The 10,011-nt window shown below is 47.2% G+C and overlaps 1 protein-coding gene across 1 annotated transcript in view; it reads right to left on the reverse strand.

The window, feature by feature from the left end:
* Nucleotides 1-8,920: 8,920 nt before the first annotated feature.
* Fabp6 (fatty acid binding protein 6) overlaps nt 8,921-10,011 on the reverse strand; it is a 6,042-nt gene continuing 4,951 nt past the window's right edge. Inside the window, exon 4 of the mRNA XM_021178431.1 lies at nt 8,921-9,046. Coding sequence (XP_021034090.1) covers nt 8,993-9,046 — 54 coding nt within the window. The 3' untranslated portion in view covers nt 8,921-8,992. The remainder of the gene's footprint in view (nt 9,047-10,011) is intronic.

Below are 10,011 nucleotides of genomic sequence, written 5' to 3' on the forward strand. Positions count from 1 at the left end.
TGGTTTTTGTTTTCTTTTGGTGGGGGTAGGGACTTTTTTTTTTTTTTTTTTTGTGATCGATCTGATGTAGCTAAGGCTACACTCAAACTTAGTGCAGAGCCAACGCTGGCCTTGAACTCCTGCTCCTCCTGCTTCAGCCTCTGATGTATGCCACCACACCTTGTCTGCCATCTTGGTTCTCTTTGACTCATTTGCCAATCCAAGAGACCATAGCAGGGACTGCCAGGAAGGTTGGCCACACGCTACTGAGTCAGATTTAACGGCGATAGGGCTTTTCTGAGCAGATGGATGTCTCATGGAAACAGAGGAAGGAAAGAGCTGGATGCAGATAAGGAGCTGCCATTTTCTCAATTAGCATAGGAACCTGCACATTCGTTTGTTATTTGTGTGTGTGTGTGTGTGTGTGTGTGTGTGTGTGTGTGTGTGTGTGTGTGTGTATGTTTTGGCTCCTGCCCCTCCATCTCCTTTACCAGTCTCTCTGTTTATGTGCAACTGGTTTGGAGTCTATTGTATCTGTCTGCCCTGGGCTTGGGCTTTTGAGAGAAGCACCTCTACTGGGGCCCCAGAACTAGCCTGATTCTCAGGACCAGATGTCCTGCAATAAACACATCACCTGCTCTTGGTCTCTGCTGCCTTTGTCTGAACATCTCTTAGCAAGTCAGCCCTTTTCCACATCACTCTACTCTACCTCAGTGGGAGTCTCCTTTGGGTGAGGGGTGAAAGAGATTCAGAGGTTTATGAGATTTCTCATGCCTGTGACAGAATGACCCAATAAGGAAAGCAACCTAAAAGGAGAAAATGTTTATTTCTGCTCATGGTTTGAAATGAAGTCCACTGTGGCAGAGAAGCCATGGCAGGCAAGGGGAGCTTGTGACAGCCGTGGCAGGAACATCTTCATGGATCAAGAGGAGAAATGGGACAGAAAGTAGAGTCAGGCTGTCAGTGTCAAGACTGGGTCCCTAGAGATCTACTCCCTCCAGCAAGGTCCCAACTACAAAAGGTTCCACAACCTCCCAAGACAAGGCCACCAGCTGAGGACCAAGTGTTCAAACACATGAGCCTGTGAGGATCCTTTTACATTATTGGAGCTGTCACTAGCAAGACCAGTGCCTCTGGACCTGAGTCCTACCCTCTAACCAGGAACTGATTTTCCCTGGGCAGAAGAATGAGTGAGGCTTGACCTCCCAACCTGCTCTCCTGCAGCCACCATTGCTCTTCAAAAGCAAACCAGTAATAGATTTGCTGCAAGGAATTGATGTGCACAGCCATGGAAGCTGGCCAACACAGAATTCTTAGACTTCTCATCAGCAGGTAACAGTTGATATGACACAGTGGTGAAGTCTAAACTTTGCAGGGTTGGCCATCAAGCCAGGAACTTGGGTAATTTCTTTCTTGCAACCTTGAGGCAGCATTCCTTTTCTGGGAAACTTTAGTCATTGCTCTTAAAGCCTTTAGCTAGCTCAGTGGGACCCCGTTCACCTGCTGCTCTTGAAGTCACACATCTAAGAAATAATCACATCCGGGGGAAAAAAATCATCAGAGCAATGCCTAGACTAGTTTTTCATTGAACAACAGCACCACAGCTTCACAGAGTGAAACCGCATAATTAGCTATAGTTAGTAGCTGTTGGGAGACAACTGGCCAAGCCTCTCCTAACTTGTCTTCCTACCTATTAAAATGGGGGTGGTGACCACACTTACCTGCCTGCTGGGGTCTCGTGATCAACAACAGAATGTGCATCAAGGCCAGTATCTTTAAAATGATGGGTGGTTATTATACAGTTCTTCAAAGATAAGATGCTCTGCTATTTATTATAACAATAATTGCATTTTGTTTGCAGTAACAGCAGACTTTGTTGCCCACGCTGGTTTTGAACACCTGGATTCAACTGACCTTCCCATCTTGGCCTCCCAAGTAGCTGAGACAGATGCAGGAGGACACTGCTTAGCTAAGACACCTTTCAAGGGCTGAGAATGTAGCTCAGTGACTGGGTTGCAGAGTACTTGGCTACCATGCACAGAGGTCTGGTGGTAGTTTGCAGTACCACAGAAAGTGGAAAGGGCGAAGAGAAAAAGAAGAAAGGGAAAGCAAGAGGCAGGAGAAGATGGCTAAGTGGAAGTGGGTATAGTGCTTGCCTTATAAGGGTGAACAACTTGAGGGCACATCTTTATGTGCTAGATACAGTATTGAAAGATACAGAAAGATGGGAGTTGGAGACAAGATTCTTCACATGCCTGGCCTACACAGCAGCAAATAAGAAGAGACCTAGTCTCAAGCAAGGACCAATGCCAAAGGTTGCCCTCTGATTTCCCACATGTCATGGCATGGGTACACTTGCAGAAACATGCATATCACACACAAATTTTTTAAAAAAGGTAAAAACAGCTATCCATGATGGTCTGTGCCTACCATTCTATCACTCAATGGGTTAAGGCAAGAGGATTATGAGTTTGAGGTGAGTCTGAGCTACATTGTGGGACCCTAGTTCAAAACTACAATGTGTGTGGTAGAACTATGGACCTGTCTCCACTGTAGTGGAGAATTTCATAGTCTCTCTCGGCCCCTCTGCTCTGCCTGCATGCAAACCATTATGTGAGCTGCCATCAGGTGCGGTTAAGGGGTATTCACCCAGCACAGATGCCTTGCTGCGTGATGCTCTAAGGCATGAGGATTAAGACCAGACTGAGGATGTCATTCGGGAGCCATGTCTAGGTAGAGAGCTGGAACAGCCCTCACTCTCATTGTACACAAGACACTGAGGCAAGGCACTCTGGATCGAGGGGACTCAGATAAAATGAATTGAGTGTACGAAGAGTAATGAATTCTCTTCGGACACATCCTTTCCTGTGGCTTTATTCCCCATCTGTTACCATGGAGACCACTGAACTTTTGGCCTGGTAAGAGCTCTAGGCAAAGCTGAGCCACGGAGTCACAGGCCTAGCTTTCAAGCAGAAAGAACAACTGATTTCTTCCAAACATGGATGCTCGTGGATACTCTGTTTCGACTTTGTTGCCACACTGGACCGTGACTAGAAAAGGTTAATAAGCAGAGATGGCGTGGTGCACACCACAATCTATAAAACAGTCTGGAATCTGAGTTGAGATATTTCAGTAGTATTTATTGTGCATGCAGTATAAAGGCTACAGAGAAGTATTCCAAGGCCGCGTGGGTGTCTTAGTTAGGGTTTTACTTAGTTACTGCTGTGAAAAGTCACCATGACCAAGGCAAGTCTTATCAAGGACAACATTTCATTGGGGCTGGCTTACAGGTTCAGAGGTTCAGTCCATTATCATCAAGGCAGGAGCGTGGCAGCATCCAGGCAGGCACGGTGCAGGCAGAGGTGAGAGTTCTACATCTTCATCTGAAGGCTGCTAGCAGAATACTGACTTCCAGGTAACTAGGGTGAGGGTCTTAAGCCCACACCCACAGTGACACACCTACTCCAACAAGGCCACAGCGTCTAATAGTGCCACCCCCCTGGGTCAAGCACATACAAACCATCACACTGGGCAAAGGCTGTTAGAAACCTCAGATTTGCAGTCTACTTTATTTTGAATTTGTTGTGGATTATACCTTCAGAAACCTCTTACTGTTGCCTTTTTTAAAATATCTGAGAGGTGAGCTACCTCCTTTTAGTACTACTGGTGACGGTGGCGGGGGTCATAGCAACCGGTGCTAGCTGAGCATTTACTCTGCTCCAGACCTGGTTAGTATTGGTCTTACCCATCCCAGGAACCCCAAAAGAAGGAGCTGCTGCCGGGCCTGGTGGCACAGGTCTTTAATCCCAGCACTTAGGAGACAGGCAGGCGGCCACTGTGAGTGCAGGGACAATCAAGGTTATATAGTGAGACCCTGTCTCAAAAAATAAATAATAACAATAATAATAGATCATGGCACAGGAAGATTTGCTGGAGTGGAGCTATAAAGGAAAGAGGCACAGTCCAAACCCTGTGGCCTGAACCTATCTACCCTTGGCTAAGAAAGAAAAGGTCTTGCTAAGCCCCCTTAACACAGCGACAAGGTGGTTCAAATGAGGCTCTGCATCGCCTGGTGATGTTCCCACGTGACTTAGGAGCTAGTGGCAGAGGCACTCCTGAGCCTTTGGTTACACTGACTTGAGAGTGGTGCTGTGACAATGGTTGAGCTGCTGGAGGTAGCAACTCTATTAGGGTAAGCTCACCTGTAGCCCCACTTATAGCTGGAGAAGGAGGCTCAGAGGAGGGATGGACTTGGGAAAGGTGGCACAGCTACTGGGGGACAAAAGAGGGTCTTGACCCCTGGCAGTGTGGAAGGAGGGCTTGAACTCCAGTGTAGATCTTAACCACTTACCTGCTTGCAGGCCAGCAAGGTAACACTTTGTCCTTGGTCCCTCACTCCATATACCTGCAAAGCTGTGGTCCTCATCAGGGGATGAAGCTCAGCAACAAATATGTTCAGGGTTGCCTGGGTTCCTGCTCTGTGACCTTAGGCAGAGCTCTATCCCTCTCTGAACCTATTTCTCTATCTGTGAAATGTGTTTTAGTCAAGAGCTGAGGTGGTTTGACTACATACTTCCTGGGTCCAGGAGACTTACAATAAGACTGCCTCCCTCTCTGTCAACTCTCTTAATTTTGGTGTGTGTGTGTGTGTGTGTGTGTGTGTGTATGGTATTTGTATAGGGAGTACGTACTTGTAAGTGTGGCTGTGTACAACTGTGTATGCTTAAGCATATGGAAGCCAGAGTTCAATATTAGGTATCTTTACTTTTGTTTGTGTATTTGTTTTTATTATTTAAAAAAACTTGGAGCCGGGCGTGGTGGCACACGCCTTTAATCCCAGCATTTGGGAGGCAGAGGCAGGCGGATTTCTGAGTTCGAGGACAGCCTAGTCTACAAAGTGAATTCCAGGACAGCCAGGGCTATACAGAGAAACCCTGTCGCAAAAAACCCAAAAAAATAAAAATAAACTTGGAAATAAACAAAATAATATGCACCATTTTTTAAAAATTGAATGCCAATGCTAACTATGCAAGTTCATTAAGCTGTATAGTTGTTGGATCTGGTTAATTAATTGCCTTTATTGTTGAGATAGAGTCTCTGGAACCTGAGGTCACTGGCTCATCTAAGTTAGCATAGCCACTGAGTTTCAGGGATCCACCTATCTCTATCCACCTAGCATCCTGGTTACTGGCATATGCCACCATCCCTGGTTTCTAGGGTTCGGTGGGGATTTGAACTCCGGTCCTCCTTCTTTCATAGCCACTTTACCATCTGTGCCATGTCACCAACCCTTGAGTTTATCTTTGAATCAATTGCAGGGATGAACTCTTCCCTACCTTCCTCTCCTCTGTCTCCTGCCCTCTGTCCCTCTGTCCCTCTGTCCCTCTGTCCCTACTCCCTCCTTTCTTGGCTTCCTCCCTTGGCTCTCTCTCTTTCCTCCTCCCCCCCCCCTCTCTTACAATTTTCAGCCTAATTATGGCTAACTCTGTTATTCCATGGCTTACTATCCAGGCCCACTACGAGTAATTATTCAGTCTGGAGGGGAAACAACCTTGCTGCTCCTTTAATTTAACGCTTACCTAGCTCACTTAATTAGCAATAAGTTTTGGCAAAATGATGGAATTCACGGGGTTCTGGCTATGGCTGGGTGGGTGGGAGACTGCAATGCTGTCCTTGAAAAGATGGGCAGAGAGTCTTGATAAAGCAAGGAAAGTCATGAGGGATGCTGCCAGTGAACTGGGCAGAGCTTTTGTCTCAAGTGAAAGAAGCTTTGTAAGCAAAAGGCTAGAGATTACATGAGGAGAAGCACCTTAAGGACCACTCGGTAGGTACCTGTGCTGCAAGCCAGATGCTACATAGGGGCTGGGTAGACTTTTTTCTTTTGAGACAGGGTCTTGTTTTGTATCCTTGGCTGGCCTGATGCTTGCTTTGTAGGCCAGGCTAGCCTCAAACCCACAGAGATCTGCCTACTTCTACTTCTCAGTGCTGGGACTAAAGGCAAGTGTCAAATATCCAACTAAATTTTATTCCCTATGTCTTCCGTGCAGTATTTGTATATCCAAGATGATCTTGGTGCGCCTGCCTTTTTCAGTGTTGGAGATTGGACCCAGGGCCTCATACAGATTGGGCAAATTCTCTGCCTCTGGGCTCCATTCTCATTCTCCATTCTCCTATCTATTTTTAGATAGGGTCATACTAAGTTGTCCAGGCTAGCCTGGAACTCATTCCAGCCCCGGCCAACTTCAGACTCGCTTACTAGTCTATATCAGTGGTTCCCAATCTGTGGGCTGTGACAACTTTGGGGGTCGAATGGCAGATATCCTGCATATAGATATTTCTGTTATACAATTCATTAACAATAGCAAATGTAGTTATAAAGTAGCAACAAGATAATGTTGTGGTTAAGGATCACATAACAGGAGGACCTGTATTAAAGGGTTGCAGCATTAGGAAGGTTGGGAAGCACTGTATAGTCCTTGTACTTACAATCCTCCTGCCTCAGCTTCTTAAGTAGCTGGGATGACAAGAACGTGCCACAAGGCCTAGCTGATAATTCGTGTAGGAACACATCCTCTTCCAAGAAGGCGTGCTCCACTGCACTGCCTTAGGAGCAAGCATTCCAGTGGGTGCTGCCATGGCCCTATCCTCCTCTTCACAAACAAAGGCAGTGGCTCAGGACTGGGAACAGGTAACAGAATCCTACCAGCAAGTCAACATCACTCACCTTTGACCTGTTAACAGTTTTACTTTGACAATGGCAAATGAGCTTGAGTTTCCATATAGAAAAGAGACCTCAAGTCACCATCACAATAAAAATAAATGATACTTCATTTTAAAGAAAAAAACAAAACAAAACAACTATTGGATGAAAAGAAGTCAAGTGAATACCCAGATGTGGCAAGCACTCCAAAGGAAGAAGATGGAAACAGGCCCATTGTAATGAGGTGACCACTAGGCTGCCTACTCTGCTCCGTGCGTGAACAGACTCAGATTCCAGTCAGTAGACACAAACCTAGCTGCTAAACTCAAACACTACTTCAGAGTATTTTTCACCCCACCCCTGAGTGAGCAGTCTCCTGACCTAGCTCCCAGTGTAAGGGTCCATGATTCATTGAAGAATGAAACCCCGGTATGTGCAAAAGCAAGAGCATTTTATTCTGCAGTATGCAGACACCAGCATGCTGGGGTCTTCCATTTACCAAGATGGAGACACCAAAGTAAGCTCACAGGCCTAATTTAAAGCACATTAAAGGGATTCCAGGGAAGGGTAGGTGACCTTTATCTTAATTGATTGGCTATATATCTAAGGGCATTCCAGAACCCTTGCTGGTGGCCTGGAAACTGTGGCTGGGAAACCCTGGAAACCATTGCTGACTATGCCTTTGCCCCAGGCCAGGTGGCAGGGCAGCTTCTGATTGGCTGCCCTAGGGGATTTTCCAGTAACTGACTTGCCTGGACTTGTCCAGTTCTGGGAAACAGAAATTTAGGCGTAGTGTCCGGACCTGCCTGTTTGAAGCCTGTCATGAAGTCAGTTTGTCTCTCAGCCCTCTCACCAGCCTGGTGTGTCTCAGACACCAGGTTCCAGTTCAGGACATCTGGAGAAGTCCCTCCTGCTGTGTCTATGAACCTCTGCTATATGATAAATTACCATTTCCTTCCAGCCCCCATCGGTCCTCATGGCTTCCTTTTCACCAGTGGATACGCTGGGACTGAGACAGCAGTTCCACAGCCAAGCTGAAATGGCTTACTCAGGTAAGTGCTGAAGAATCCATGGCTGCCCTATCCTGGAGCCTCACAGGCAGGACCCTTCCAAATGGTGGAACTGCCACCCCCACCATCCTGCCAAGAGTTAGGATAGGTTTGTCCTGTGTTGAAAATTCTGTCACCCTTCTCAGACAGGTGCATCTGTTAATAAAATTCCCTCAGAGGGGAAACATAAGCAATGATTACACCTTCTAACGTCCCAACAGCAAACCAAGGCTCCATTCTGCCAAAGTTCATTCCAGGGAGCCAGTGAGTTTATTAAACTCCCTTACTGAGCATAGGTAACCAGTTACTTACAGGGGTGTGGGTACACCTCCCTCCAACAGGCTGCATCTAGATAGCCTTACCCAGCAGAGACGAGGGCTTCAGAATTGCCACATAAATGAGCCTCCCTTCCCTAGTCTTCCAGGACCTGCATCCTCTGGCCCCTCCCTGAAGTCATATGCAATTAAAACCCCATCATATGCAACAAGTGGCAGAGCTAGGCTGAGTCCTAAGGGTCCTGTGACCTTCCCTACACCTTCCATGAGAGAATAAACCTTATGCACATGAGCACAGCTAAACTCCCCAAGACTGCGGTTGTTTGGCTCAGAGGATATTTGTGCCTTGCACAACAGTCTCCTCTCATATGCGTGTGTATGTGTGGTGTATGTGCACATGTATGGCAGCCACAAGAAGACATGGGGGTCCTGTCTTACTTCCTTGAACCAGGATACCTCACTGAACCTGGAGGTAGGCTGGAGGCCATGAAGTCCTAGTGATTCTCCAGTTGCTACTCCCGACAGAGCTGGGGTTACAGGGATAGGCACAGCCACACCTGGCTTTTTACTCAGGTGCTAAGGATTTGAACTCACGTCTTCATGCTTGTGGAACACTCTTACTCTCTCAGCCATTCCTTTAGCTCCAAACCAGTGTCCTTAAAGGACCCTATAAACAACACATTGGCAGATAGTACAAGATATCCGCAGAAATGTGCCACGGCACTCCACCTGTGGCTGCTCCCAAGGACATAGCACTGCACCCCACATTCAACATCCACACCTCCCTCTGCCTTGGTAGAACCCTCCGGCATCCCAGGGCCAACATTTGGCCTGCGCAGCGATCCTTAAATGTTTCCCTGCTCCCATTTGGGCAGGGGCTGCCGGAAGACTCCTGGAAACAGAAACAAAGAAACTCTGGGGCTAGCAGTGGTGATCCATGAAACACTTTTATTGGTGGGTCGTAGCCCCTCCAAGCCCAGCCTGGTGGCTCAAGCCAGCCTCTTGCTTACGCGCTCGTAGGTCACATCCCCGATGGTGGAGATCTGAAAGCAGAAACCAGATCAGAGGGAGTCAGTGTGCTTCCCCAGACAGTGGCGCTGGCGGGATCGAGGGGTGCAGCTGAAGGAAGGCTAGCCACTATTGTCATTACTGGATGGGTGCAAGGCAGGCACACTGCTTTCTGGGACTTAGATTTCCTGTCAGTTACAGGAGTCACACTGCAGAGAAAATGTGCTAAGACGCTAAACAGGGGCAAGAGTGATGGCTGCAGGCATGTTAGCCCCCATGCTATCACCTTTTGACCACTGCATATGCCAGGCCCCTTTTCATACTATTCCATCTCTAATTCCCAAGAGTCCCAGGTGGTTGTTCCCATTATACAGAGGAGCAAACTGAGGGTTGGTTCAGTGTTTGAAGATTAAGTCTTGTGGACACAAACCTGCTGCCCCACATCTCCTGCCTTCAGCTCTCCCTGCACACCTCAGGCCTGGGAACATTGCTTTGGAAATCAGGACCCACTGACTGACCTTTCATTAAAATGTGTTCAAGGCCACTTCGAATGGGCCAGTTTTCACCCACAGCAGAAGATACTAACTTTGATTCTTTTCCTATACGTGTGAATGAAAACAGCATGCATGTGGAAGTCAGACTACAGCCAGCAGCCAGGAGTTAGTGCTCACCTTCCATCATGTGGGTCCCGGGAATTGAACCCAGATCCTCAGGCTTGGCTGCAAGTCCCTTTACCCTTTGGCCCACTTTTGTTGTTTTGTTTTTGTTTTTTTCTTTTTCAATGCTTCAACACCACCAAACTTCGTTGGTTTTCAAATTCTTATTTGATTTTGACAGTACTAAGGCTTGAACCTCATGCAAGTAGACATGCACTTTTCACTAAGACACACACACACACACCTCTCTTTCTGTGTGTGTGTGTGTGTATGTGTGTGTGTGTGTGTGTGTGTGAGTGAGTGAGAGAGAGAGTGTGTGTGTGTGTGTGTGTGTGTGTGTGAGA

Source organism: Mus caroli, chromosome 11 (assembly GCF_900094665.2).
Source record: "Mus caroli chromosome 11, CAROLI_EIJ_v1.1, whole genome shotgun sequence".
NCBI classification, from domain to species: Eukaryota; Metazoa; Chordata; class Mammalia; order Rodentia; family Muridae; genus Mus; species Mus caroli.